This window comes from Rhinoraja longicauda, chromosome 28 (assembly GCF_053455715.1).
Source record: "Rhinoraja longicauda isolate Sanriku21f chromosome 28, sRhiLon1.1, whole genome shotgun sequence".
Taxonomy (NCBI): domain Eukaryota; kingdom Metazoa; phylum Chordata; class Chondrichthyes; order Rajiformes; family Arhynchobatidae; genus Rhinoraja; species Rhinoraja longicauda.
The window spans coordinates 22,355,019-22,369,347 of NC_135980.1; the positions used below are offsets into that span (position 1 = coordinate 22,355,019).

Genomic DNA, 14,329 nt, shown 5'->3' on the forward strand with positions numbered 1-14,329 from the left:
CGTACAGTCGGGCTATGTGGGTGGAGCTCAGAAATAAAAAGGGGATGATCTCTTTGGGAGTGTACTATTTGAATTGAATTTTGAAAAGGGTTATTGGCCAAGTATGTACACGTACAAAGAATTTGCCTTGGTGCTCTGCTCGCAAGTAACAACATGACATACAGTAAACAATTAAGAATAAAACATGAAACATTCAAACATTAAGAATAAAACATTACAGTTTAAACATGTGAATGAAATAAAATTAAGATTAAGAGTTATCACAGTGTAGGATTTTAAATTGCCCAATATGAGACTGAGACTGCCATAGTCCCAGGTCTTAGATGGGGTGGAGTTTGTCAAATGTGTTCAGGCAAAATGTACAGGGCCCGACAAGGGAGAGGGCAAAGCTTGACCTACTTTTAAGGAATTGGGCGAGTGACTGATGTGTTTAAGAGTGAGTACTTTGGAATCAGTGACCACGGTTCTATTAGTTTTAAATAAGGATAGGGCAGGTCCACAAGTTAGTTCCAAAATGGGGCAAGGCCAACTTTGATGATATTAGACAGGAACTTGCAACGGTCGACTGTTGAATAATGAAAAGCCTGCATAGAAAGGATGTGGAGAGGATGTTTCCACTAGCGGGAGAGTGTAGGACCAGAGGGCTCAGCCTCAGAATGAAAGGACGTACCTTGAGCCAGAGGGTGGTGAATCTGTGGAATTTGTGACAGTTTCAGACTTGCAATAACAAAGTTACTTTTCCCACAGGATTTTCAAACACATTCCTTTTTAATAGTCACGTTTATTTTTAAGCTAAAAAATACTAAAGGCTAGACATTACATTGTTTAATAGAGTATAATTTCATACTTCTCAATGGAAGAGATTGCTTGTTAATTTTCACGGCCACCCATGGTGAAGCTAGCAGCTTGAATTCTTGAGAGACAATGGTGTCCAATTACTACGGGCAGGTCATGTGAAATCACCCTGGACTGCTCTCCCCCCCCCTCCCCCCCAACCCCAGATAGCTTTATTCCGCCTGTCAATTTCCAAACTTTGTTCCAAAATAACCCAGTTCATCTCTACCCCATTGCAGATATTGGACTTTGCCTCTGGAACTATTACAGTACAATGCTGAGAACTATCATTTCCTTTACTCTACCTATTGTACTTGCGTTTGGCTTGATGGTATCTGTCTAAAATTATAAGATTAAATTGGATAGCATGCAAAACAAATCTTTTTACTGTACCTCTGTATAACAATAATAGGTTTTGCTTTATTATTGTCACATGTATTGGGGTTTAACATATAACATATAACAACTACAGCATGGAAACAGGCCTGTCCGGCCCTACCAGTCCACGCCGACCATTCTCCCTGACCTAGTCTCATCTACCTGCACTCAGACCATAACCCTCCAATCCCCTCCTATCCATATACCTATCCAATTTACTCTTAAATAATAAAATCGAGCCAGCCTCCACCACTTCCACCGGAAGCCCATTCCATACAGCCACAACCCTCTGAGTAAAGAAGTTCCCCCTCATGTTACCCATAAACCTTTGTCCCTCAATTCTGAAGCTATGTCCCCTTGTTGGAATCTTCCCCACTCTCAAAGGGAAAAGCCTACCCACGTCAACTCTGTCCGTCCCTCTCAAAATTTTAAAAACCTCTATCAAGTCCCCCCTCAACCTTCTACGCTCCAAAGAATAAAGACCCAACCTGTTCAACCTCTCTCTGTAGCCTACGTGCTGAAACCCAGGCAACATTCTAGTAAATCTCCTCTGTACCCTCTCCATTTTGTCGACATCCTTCCTATAATTTGGCGACCAGAACTGCACACCATACTCCAGATTCGGCCTCACCAATGCCCTGTACAATTTCAACATTACATCCCAACTTCTATACTCGATGCTCTGATTTATAAAGGCAAGCATACCAAACGCCTTCTTCACCACCCTATCCACATGAGATTCCACCTTCAGGGAACAATGCACAGTTATTCCCAGATCCCTCTGTTCCACTGCATTCCTCAATTCCCTACCATTTACCCTGTACGTCCTATTTTGATTTGTCCTACCAAAATGCAGCACCTCACACTTATCAGCATTAAACTCCATCTGCCATCTTTCAGCCCACCCTTCCAAAAGGCCCAAGTCTCTCTGTAGACTTTGAAAATCTACCTCACTATCAACTACTCCACCTATCTTAGTATCATCTGCATATTTACTAATCCAATTTGCCACACCATCATCCAGATCATTAATGTAAATGACAAACAACAGTGGACCCAACACAGATCCTTGGGGCACTCCACTAGACACTGGCCTCCAACCTGACATACAATTGTCAACCGTTACCCTCTGGTATCTCCCATTCAGCCATTGTTGAATCCATCTTGCAACCTCACTATTAATACCCAACGATTTAACCTTCTTAATCAACCTTCCATGTGGAACCTTGTCAAATGCCTTACTGAAGTCCATATAGACAACATCCACAGCCTTGCCCTTATCAATTTCCCTGGTAACCTCTTCAAAAAATTCAAGAAGATTAGTCAAACATGACCTTCCAGGCACAAATCCATGTTGACTGTTTCTAATCAGGCCTTGATTATCCAAATAATTATATATATTGTCCCTAAGTATCTTTTCCATTAATTTTCCCACCACAGACGTCAAACTAATAGGTCTATAATTGCTAGGTTTACTTTTAGAACCTTTTTTAAACAAAGGCACAACATGCGCAATGCGCCAATCTTCCGGCACCATCCCTGTTTCTAATGACGTTTGAAATATTTCCGTCATAGCCCCTGCTATTTCTGCACTAACTTCCCTCAATGTCCTAGGGAATATCCTATCAGGACCTGGAGACTTATCCACTTTTATATTCTTCAAAAGTGTCCGTACCTCCTCTTCTTTAATCCTCCTAATTTCCATCACTATTCTACTTGTTTCGCTTACCTCACATAATTCAATATCCTTCTCCTCGGTAAATACCGAAGAAAAGAAATTGTTTAATATCTCCCCCATTTCTTCCGGCTCAGCACATAGCTGTCCACTCTGACTCTCTAATGGACCAATTTTATCCCTCACTATCCTTTTGCTATTGACATATCTGTAGAACCCCTTGGGGTTTACTTTTACATTACTTGCCAAAGCAGCCTCATATCTTTTTTTCGCTTTTCTAATTTCCTTTTTAAGATTCCTTTTACATTCTTTATATTCCTCAAGAACCTCATTTACTCCCTGCCGCTTATATTTATTGTGTATCTCCCTCTTTTTCCGAACCAAGTGTCCAATTTCCCTGGAAAACCACGGCTCCTCAACACATACCTCCGTCACCTGACCCATCTCATTTCCTAACAGGAGGTCCAACACTGCCCCTTCTCTGGTAGGCACCTCTACGTATTGCTGCAAAAAACTATCCTGCACACATTTTACAAACTCCAAACCATCCAGCCCTTTAACAGAATGTGATTCCCAGTCTATATACGGAAAATTGAAATCACCCACAATCACCACTCTGTGCTTACTACTAATATCTGCTATCTCCTTACATATTTGCTCTTCCAATTCTCGTTCCCTATTTGGCGGTCTATAATACACCCCTATAAGTGTTGCTAAACCTTTCTCATTTCTGAGTTCCACCCAAACAGCCTCCTTAATCGAGCCTTCTAGTCTGTCCTGCCAAAGCACTGCTGTGATATCCTCCCTGACAAGCAATGCAACACCCCCACCTCTTGCCCCTCCGATTCTATCACATCTGAAACAATGAAATCCTGGAATATTTAATTGCCAATCGCAACCCTCCTGCAACCATGTTTCACTGATCGCCACAACATCATACTTCCAGATGTCAATCCAGGCTCTAAGCTCATCCACCTTTCTTACAATGCTCCTAGCATTAAAATATACACATTTAAGGGACCCATCATTTCTTATTCTCAGTTTATTTCTTTTCCCTTCTTTCTCTCCTACATATTGGGTCTGAGTGTTTCCCTTTTCTGCCTCCTGCCTCACACACTGCCTATTAGCTATCTGTGTTTGAGTCCCTCCCCCCAACCGTACTAGTTTAAAGTCTCCGCAGTTATTTTAGCAAATCTCCCCGCCAGGATATTGGTTCCCCTCGGGTTCAGATGCAACCCATCCTTTTTGTACAGGTCATACTTCCCCCAGAAGAGGTCCCAATGATCCAGAAACTTGAAACCCTGCTCCCTGCACCAGTTCCTCAGCCACGTATTTATCCTCCACCTCACTCCATTCCTATTCTCACTATCGCGTGGCACAGGCAGTAAGCCTGAGATTATTAATTTGGAAGTCCTTTTTTTTAACTCTCTTCCTAGCCCCCTGAATTCTCCTTTCAGGACCTCTTCCCTTATCCTACCTATATTGTTGGTACCTATATGTACCACGACCTCTGGCTCCTCTCCCTCCCCTTTCAGGATATCCTGGACACGCTCAGACACATCCCGGACACCGGCACCAGGGAGGCAAACCACCATCCGGGTCTCCCGACTGCGTCCACAGAAACGCCTATCTGACCCCCTCACTATAGAGTCCCCTATTACTACTGCTCTCCTCTTCCTTTCCCTACCCTTCTGAGCAACAGGGCCGGACTCCTTGCCAGAGGCCCGGGCACCGTCGTTGCCCCCAGGTAGGCTGTCCCCCCCAACAGTACTTAAACAGGAGTACTTATTTCCAAGGGGTACAGCCACCGGGGTACTCCCTAGTCCCTGCCTCTGTTCCTTGCCCCCCCTAACAGTGACCCACTTGTCTACCTCCCGTGGTCTAGGAGTGACCACCTCCCTGTAACTCCTATCTATAACCTCCTCACTCTCCCTGATCAGACGGAGGTCATCAATCTGCCGCTCCAGGTTCCTAATACGGTCCCTTAGGAGCCCCATCTCGTCACACCTGGCGCAGATGTGGATGTCTGGAAGACTATCAGACTCCCAGATTCCCCACATCTGACACCCAGAACAAAAAACTGCCCTGGCAGTCATACTCTCCAAACAAAGCCCCGCGCTCGGTTACTAAACCTACCGCCCGGCCGCTGCTCCAACCGCCCACCCAAAAGAACTGAGTGATCTCCTGGGAGAGGCGAAAAACCGGATAAAAAACCCAGGCCAATTTGGGAAAAAATCCGGGAAATTCCTCTCCGACCCCAAGCTAGGCGATCGAAACTTGTTTTGCATGCTATCCAAACAGATCAGACAGATTAGACATACCATAAGTAGGTACCATTAGTTCAAACTCGAGTATGATAGAGCAATGGGGAAGATAGTGCCGAATATATTTCTCAGCATAATAAGCCTAAATTTTCTCATTCTATATTGAAATCTGTTTATAAGTTCGGCCCTCATAATACAAATATTTTTTTCCCTATTCATCAGTCATATTACATCCAATTAGTGTTTTGGAAACCCTCGTTAAAGGCAGAACTACCTGCATCAAAATTGGAACTACTTTATGATTATTGTTGCCCATCTGGCAATTTCACCGTACTCGGAATCGGTAGTGAATCCTCCCTTGCTAGGCTTTGCATTAGTTCGATGAAGATTCTATACATGAGGTTGGAACTCCTTACTCTATTCCCTTTTCCCTATTACTTTTCTGATTGGGCGCTGTCTCTATTGCATGTTGCCTTTGGTGCTTCAACCCACAGTTGTACCTCTAGTTCAGAGACTGATGTTGCCTTCCACAATTCAGTGATCATTATTCTTTCTTTATGTTGTTGATTTTTTTAAATAACCATTGTGACTAGATATTGAACACATTTCCGCTTGAGCAATTTGTGGCAGTGCTTGCACCATCGGGCTAAATAAACTGCTTACCTGCTTAGGGAAATTTTCCAAAAATATTGAACTGATCCCAATATCTTTTCCATTTTCTACTGTAGCTGCCTTTTATAGCTTTTGGAGGAGATTGCCTCATTATAGTGGAGAAGATAAACACAAAATGTTGGAGTAACTCAGGCAGCATCTCCGGAGAAAAGGAATAGTTGACGTTTTGCGTCAAGACCCTTCAGACTGAAAGATGGGGGAGGGGTGGAGGTGAGGAAAGGGGTTTGTGCACTAGAGATGTACAATTGAGGTATTAGTCAATACAACTTGGTTTTATACTGCCTTTGCAGTCAACAAAGATTTTTTTTCATCTGGTGTGCTGTGTTTGTAATTGTGTCCCAACAGCATCTTCCTAACAAAAGGCCTTTTTTTTGGCGGCAAAAAAAACAATTTTGTCCAGTTAAGAAAATGTTTTATTTCTCAGGGGGGGATGTGGTATTGGGGGCAGAGACTGCCATAATTCTAAAAATGTTCACTTTCTTTATAGTTGTCCTTGTGTTGATAACTTATCACTTCAACTGCCATCTGCTTTCACAAAATATGATTATGCAGAAAAAGAAAGTACAGAACTTTTGTACAAGTGCTAATGTTCAAGGCTACATTTTTTTGAGCTCGAATCAATGCAACACCACGTTGTGCTGGCATGGTTTCTTGAGACTTCTAAACCTGGGGAATGAGCACCTGTAGTTTGTTAATGATACCATCGAGCTTGTTTGAGGAAAGTCTGCTGCTTTAATGATGTTTCTGACACATTTACAATGTTGCAACTCGAGTTTTTGTAACTCCAAATTTATATTTATTTGTGTCAGATAGTGGAGCGTTTATATTTAGTTGCAAAATACACTTTATAGAGGTAGCATTTTTGTCTCATTTTAATTGTGTTTTTCCACTATGTTCACTATCCCAGATTAATACCGCCAACATTGCAGCTCCATTGACCCAGGTTCAATCCTGATCTCCACTGCTGCATGTTTGGAGCTTGCATGGTCTTCCCTTGACTGTTGGTTCCCTCCAGGTGCTCCTGTTTCCTCTCACATGCTGAAGACTTTCAGGTTATTTGGCCACTGTAAATTGCCCTTAGTATGTAGGTGAGTGGTTGAGGGGAGAATAAAAAGGGATTCGTGTAGATGGGTGTTTGAGATTGACTCGGGTTTGGTGGGTTGCAACAGCAATGAATGCCTGAACTTTGCATGCTTTAAGTAGAACTTCAGGTTTCTGCTTTCTTTTTCTTTAGTTCAATGTTTTTATTGGTTTCTATTTGTATTTTGCAAAATAGTATTTATAGTTATTAAACATTCAGTCTCTTATGATATAAAAACCAGTGCTGGAGGAATTCAGTGGGTCAGACAGCATCTGTCGGGACCCTTCAGTCTTAAGAGGTATTTAAGAGGCTTTTGGATATGCAAGGAATGAAGGGATGTTGATCGCATTCAGATGGAGGAGATTAGTTTAAATTAGCATCATGTATGGCATGATCATTGTGGGCCAAAGGGCCTGTTCCTGTGCTGTACTGTTCCAAGTTCTTCCCTACCACATTGCTGCCTGACTCAGAGTTCCTCCAGCAATTTGTTTTGCTTAGGGTTCCAGCATCTGCAGTTTTTTTGTCTCCCTGCGAAATAATTAATATTGAGATCTACAACTGTAACACATGCATATTCAACACACATTAATTTACTAAGGTTGCCATTGACCTTCACTATCCCACTAATAAATGGGATTTTTTTAGTTATTCAATCTGCATGTTGAAATTTGTGTGTGGCATCCTTGAAGCACAGCAAATAACCAATTTGCACAAAATGCTGATGTGAAATTATATTGACGAAACATGAAACTGCAGATGCTGGATGACAGAAAAAGACACAAAGTGCTGGAGTAACCAGTCACTCAGGCAGCTTCTCAGGAGGACATGAATAAGCGATGTTCTGGTTTGGGACTCTTTTTCAGAGGATTTATAAATGTTGAGTGGTGATGACTACAGCCAAATAAACGGTGTTTTAACAACTCCACTATAATTGATTTTTATTATTTGATTGCAGTATTTGTAGATGAGCCAGAAAGAAAATATTCATTTATGTGTGAAACTAAAGAAGAATGCGAGGAGTGGATTGAAGCTTTGACAAAAGCTAGGTATGTAAGTGAACGGCACTGTTTGCCACCTTTATTCCTGTAGTCTTAGAGCATTTAACCGAGAGACCTTTGTTAAAATAACTTATGGGCTTATTTTATCAAAGCTGCTGAGTGCACAACCTAACATTATAGTAACTAGTTCATTTTAAGTTTGTTTACATTAAACTTGTCAAGCAGCTACCTCTTTCTAATGACTGTAGGGTCATCTAGGGTCCTGAATTTAGTGTCATTTAGATATCTCAAAACTTGCAGTTGAATTTATGGTGGAGACAAAGTTCAGCTTGACTGCTGTGATGAATATTAATATAGGAAAAACCAGTGGAGCATTTGAAGTGGTCGCTAGCTTCCTGAAAAAATATATTTAATGCTTTCCATGTTTTAATTATAATATCATTTAAGTTATTTATTGCACAGAATTTTAATCAGCAATGAATTCCATGTTCCATCAATGAAAGTAAATACCTTGACTTTATAAATATGGTGATATATATATATATTTGAAAAGAAGCAAGTCGAGGACCCCTGATTTGGAATCAAACTCAAATCTTTTAGTTTAGAGATACAGCGCGGAAACAGGCCCTTTGGCCTACCGAGTCCGCACCGACCAGCGATCCCTGCACATTAACACTATACTACACACAATTTACATTTATATCAAGCCAATTAACCTACAGACTTTTACGTCTGGTGGTGGGAAAGATGCTGGGGTCAATTATTAAAGAGGTAATAACGGTGCATTTGGATAGCAGTAAAAGGATAAGTCCAAGTCAGCATGGATTTATGAAAGGGAAATCATGCTTGACTAATCTTCTAGAATTTTTTGAGGATGTGACAAGTAAAATGGATGAAGGGGAGTCAGTGGATGTAGTGTATCTAGACTTACAGAAAGCCTTTGATAAGGTCCCGCAAGGGAGATTGGTGACTAAAATTAGAGCACACGGTATTGGGGGTAGGGTGTTGACATGGTTAGAAAATTGGTTGGCAGACAGGAAGCAAAGGGTAATAGTAAACGGGTCCTTTTCAGAATGGCAGGCAGGGGCGAGTGGAGTGCCGCAAGGCTCGGTGTTGGGGCCGCAACTGTTTACCATATATATTAATGATTTGGAAGAGGGAATTAGAAGCAACACTAGCAAGTTTGCGAATGACACAAAGCTGGGTGGCAGTGTAAACTGTGAAGAGGATGTTAGAAGGTTGCAGGGTGACCTGGACAGGTTGAATGCGTGGCAGATGCAATATAATATAGATAAATGTGAGGTATCCACTTTGGCGGCAAAAACAAGGAGGCAGATTATTTTCTCAATAGTTAGGTTGGGTAAGGGGGAGGTGCAGCGAGACCTGGGTGTCCTTGTACTGAAAGTTGGCGTGCAGGTACAGCAGGCAGTGAAGAAAGCTAATGGAATGTTGGCATTCATAGCAAGAGGATTTGAGTATAGGAGCAGGGAGGTTCTGCTGCAGTTGTACAGGGCCTTGGTGAGACCGCACCTGGAGTATTGTGTACAGTTTTGGTCTCCTAATCTGAGGAAAGACATTCTATCCTTAGAGGGAGTACAGAGAAGGTTCACCAGATTGATCCCTGGAATGGCAGGACTTTCGTATGAAGAAAGACTGGATAGACTAGGCTTAAACTCGCTGGAATTTAGAAGACTGAGGGGGGATCTTATTGAAACATATAAAATTCTTAAGGGGTTGGAGAGACTAGATGAGGGAAGATTGTTCCCGATGTTGGGGAAGTCCAGAACCAGGGGTCACAGCTTAAGGATAAGGGGGAAGTCTTTTAGGACTGAGATGAGAAAACATTTCTTCACACAGAGTGTGGTGAGTCTGTGGAATTCTCTGCCACAGAAGGTAGTTGAGGCCAGTTCATTGGCTATATTTAAGAGGGAGTTAGATGTGGCCCTTGTGGCTAAAGGGATCAGGGGGTATGGAGAGAAGGCAGGTACAGGTTACTGAGCTGGATGATCAGCCATGATCATATTGAATGGCGATGCAGGCTCGAAGGGCCGAATGGCCTACTCCTGCACCTATTTTCTATGTTTCTATGGAATGCTGGCCTTCATAACAAGAGGATTTCAGTATAGGAGTAAAGAGGTTCTTCTACAGTTGTATAGGGCCCTGGTAAGACAACATCTGGAGTATTGTGTACAGTTTTGGTCTCCTAATTTGAGGAAGGACATCCTTGCAATTGAGGCAGTGCAGCGTAGGTTCACGAGATTGATCCCTGGGATGGCAGGACTGTCATATGAGGAAAGATTGAAAAGACTAGGCTTGTATTCACTGGAGTTTAGGATGAGAGGGGATCTTATAGAAACATATAAAATTATAAAAGGATTGGACAAGCTAGATGCAGGAAAAATGTTCCCAATGTTGGGCGAGTCCAGAACCAGGGGACACAGTCTTAGAATAAAGGGGAGGCCATTTAAAACTGTGAGAAAAAACGTTTTCACCCAGCGAGTTGTGAATTTGTGAAATTCTCTGCCACAGAGAAGTGGAAGCCAAATCACTGGATGGATTTAAGAGAGAGTTAGATAGACGTCTACGGGCTACTGGAATCGAGGGATATGGGGAGAAGGCAGGCATGGGTTATTGATTGTGGACGATCAGCCATGATCACAATGAATGGCGGTGCTGACTCGAAGGACCGAACGGCCTCCTGCGCCTATTTTCTGTTTCTATGAGTGTGGGAGGAAACCGAAGATCTCGGAGGAAACCGAAGATCTCTGAGAAAACCCACGTGGTTATGGGGAGAACGTACAAACTCCGTACAGACTGTAGTCGAGGTTGAACCCGGTCTCTGGTTCTGTAAGCGCTCTAAAGCAGCAACTCCACCGCTGCGCCACCGTGCCACCCTTGAATTGCTGATAAAATTTGAATGCTGAATCTGTCGGTTCACTTTGCTGCCAGACTCTGTGTAGAGTCTCGTGGAGCTCCACCTTGCTGAGATACCCGAGCCTTTGCTGTGTGGACTTGTTTACTGGTGCTAGGCACAGCACCAAACCCTAATGATATTAGTAAAGATAGTAGGATGCAGAAAAGAAGGTAGAGGAGAAATGGAGTTCCCTTTTAGTTATAAATTAATTGGATTCTTAGCTAATTCTACTTTTAGCATTTTAAATGACATTTAAAATACGTGAATTATTTCTAACTGTTTGAATGTCTGACACTCAGAAGCAATTAAAGACATTTGAAATATATAAGGGTTTGACAGCCAGGCAATGCTTGAAGCACGACTTTGCCAGCTGTCAGTTTTTGTGGTATAGGACCTAATCGGTGTATCATGGGAAGTCGTACTGCCATTCAGTTTATGTTGATGAACTCTGGATGATTCCCATCTGCACTAGACCCACCTCCCTGGGTTTGGCCCATATCCCTCCATTTCCTGTACCTGTCAATGTCTTAAATGTTGTTATAGTACCTGCCTCTACTATCTATGTTTCTATCTCATCTGGCAGCTCATTCCATAATACCATCACCCTCCATGAAAATTTGCCCCTTGGGTGCCTATTAAATCGTATCCTCTGGTTCTTGATTTCCCTTGGCCTAGATTAAAGATGACGAGCCTATGGAAATAAGATTTGACTTAACGCTTTGGGTGTGAAAATATTACGATTCAAATATGGTATTAACTTTTCAATGTTTTGGTTTTATAGATTTTAATTGGTTTTGTTTTACAGCTATGAATACATGCGGAAAAGTTTAATTTTTTACCGAAATGAAATTAAAGAAATAACTGGAAAAGTGAGTTGTTTTTTATAAGCTTTCAAAATGTGATTCATTACTATTAAAAAATAAATTGAATTCCTTTAACTTCAGACGGTGGGCCGAAGGGCCTGTTTCCATGTTGTATCTCTTTTTTTTTTAAAGTAATATTTTAGTTGAATGACCTCTGAATGGGACAGGAGAGTTGCAAGCTGTAGACCTTCCAGGCGCGACAGAGGTTCACACTCACCTCCAATAACCTCATTCCCGATGTGGCCTCCTTGACATTGGCGAAACCAGGCGTAGACTTGCTGATCATCTTGCCGAACACGTGCTTGGCCCGCCAAGACCTACCGGATGTCCTGGTTTCTAACCATTTTAACTCTTTCTCTCTCTTCCCCCCCTCCCTCCCATTGCCATACTGACCTTTTTAACCTGGGTCGCCTTCATTGCCAGATTGAGAACACACAAACTGGAGGAACAAAACCTCGTATTCCACTGTGGTATGAACATAATAAAATTCTCCTATTTTAGGCAACTAACCAAACCTTTTCCTCCCACTCTACATTCATTGTGCCCCACCTAGACTTGCAATCATTTCTCTGCTCCCCCTCCCCTAGATTCCTTCCTCTGGTTTCACAACTCTGCCCATCAACCCCTCCCCCCCCCTTACCTGTAACCACCTATCCCTTGCCAGGCTTTGTCCTTCCAACTTTCTTCCCCCTCCCACCATCAACCACAATTGGCCGGAAGGGTCCCAACCCGAAACGTCACCTTTCCATGTTCTCCAGAGATGCTGCCTGACCTGCCGTGTTACTCCAGCACTTTGTGTGTTTTGTAAACCAGCATCTGCAGTTCCTTGTTCCAAGTATGGGGAAGTTGTTGATCAAAGCCCACATCCCTTAAAGAGACTGGGTATTTTTAAAATGGAGATTGATAGGTTCTTGATCAGTAAGAGTGTCAAAGATTACAGTGAGAAGACTGAAGAATGGGCTTGAAGAGGAAAATTTGATTAGCCATGATTGAATGGCGGAGCATACTCGATGGGCCAAATTGCCTAATTCTGCTCCTTTGCCTTAACTTATTTATTTCCCTTCTGCTGATGTCAAGCTAACTGGCCTAGTGTTTCCAGCTTTCTCTCCCTCTCTCGGTCTCCTTTTTGAATTAATATTATATGTGCTGCTTTCCAATCTGTGAGAACTCTTCCAAAATCTAGGAATTCTGCACGATGACAACGAAGCATCACCTTATACCATTACCATCAATCCCTAATATGCAAGTCATCCAGTCCTGGGGATTTAACACCCTCCAATCCCATTAATTTCTGAGACACTAGCATTTTATAAGGCTAATTTCCTTGAACTCATTTATTCCAATATTCCAGCAAGTATCCTGTTTCTCCACCATTTCTTTATTCCCCAATGTTAGTTTCTCTGGTCTCAGTCTGTGAAACATCCACATTAACTAAGTTAATCTTTGACCAATATATAAAAACTAGTACAATGGTTTTGTTTCTTGCCAAACTGTTCATATCCTACTTTGAACAATCACCCTACTGTTCAAGCTCATTTGGTTTTGAAACAGTTGAGCCTTTAACTTCAATCTAATACAATCTTTAGTGGGATATAAGTAACTTGTAAACTTTATTTTTAAGTTGCCCATTGCTTGCTTACTATCATAACTCTCAAAGTAGTTTCCCTGGCTCTTAGCCAGTTCATGACTTGCATTTTAATTTAGATTTAAGCCTGAAGTTTCTCATTGAACTAAGCCTCTCCATAGAAAATTCTGTTCATTAAAGGTACCTTAACTATAAGCAGCTCTTAGTTCAGTTTGTGTTAGCTTGTGGGATCGATGATCGGCATGGACCTGAAGGACCTATTTCTATGCTGTACCTGTAAACTTAAATTTGGCGAGGATAAATATACTGCAACTCTGCTGTGCTATCATTTGGAATCTAGAATTTTGTTTGGGGATTTCTATTGTGGGAAGTGAAATAATGCAGTGAAGCCCCGCTGAGTGATCGTTTCTCATTTTTGGAGTAATGCTTGTTCCTACTCTCTTAACTGCAGGATCCACTGGAGCAGTATGGAATTTCAGAAGAAATAAGATTCCAAACCAGATCATAGAGACTGTATTCAATGGGTACTGTGATGGTAATTATGGATTTTTTTATCAGCTTTCCACCTTCAAGATAGTGAAACTCTAATATCACACCTAATCGCCTCTCCACAGCTGGAAGATGTTATGGATAACTGGTACCTATCAAGTTAAAAATTAGTATCAGGTAGACAGGAAATTGCTTTAAAGGCAAAAAGCAGAGTGTGGTGATACTTTTTTCTTACTAAAAGGCAGTAGATGGTAGTTTAGAGATATTATTGAAATAGGCCCTTCGGCCCATGTTATCAAGAACAGAGGGCTTAAACTATGACGGAATAGATTGGCTGTGACTCTTTTCCCTGGAGTGAAGGAGGCTGAGCCCATACACTTAAAATGAGGGGCAAGGTTTGCAACTGAAGCCTGGGTCCATAGTGACCACTTGTACATCCCAAAATTTCACACTCGCATTAAACTCAGTAGGTTCACTGGAAAATACATACTAATGAACAAGATGATTAAAAAATAAGAATCTTGTTCTAAGCATGCTAGATGTTCCAAAAATTAAGGGCTTGACAGATCACAAATT

At 41.9% G+C, this 14,329-nt stretch overlaps 1 protein-coding gene across 2 annotated transcripts in view; it reads left to right on the forward strand.

Annotated features, from left to right (window-relative positions):
• plekhj1 (pleckstrin homology domain containing, family J member 1) overlaps positions 1 to 14,329 on the forward strand; it is a 40,343-nt gene that overhangs the window by 7,904 nt on the left and 18,110 nt on the right. For both annotated transcript variants that reach the window (XM_078424110.1, XM_078424109.1), the window contains exons 4-6: positions 7,860 to 7,950; positions 11,622 to 11,685; positions 13,716 to 13,799. In XM_078424110.1, coding sequence (XP_078280236.1) covers positions 7,860 to 7,950; positions 11,622 to 11,685; positions 13,716 to 13,772 — 212 coding nt within the window. In that variant the 3' untranslated portion in view covers positions 13,773 to 13,799. The remainder of the gene's footprint in view (positions 1 to 7,859; positions 7,951 to 11,621; positions 11,686 to 13,715; positions 13,800 to 14,329) is intronic.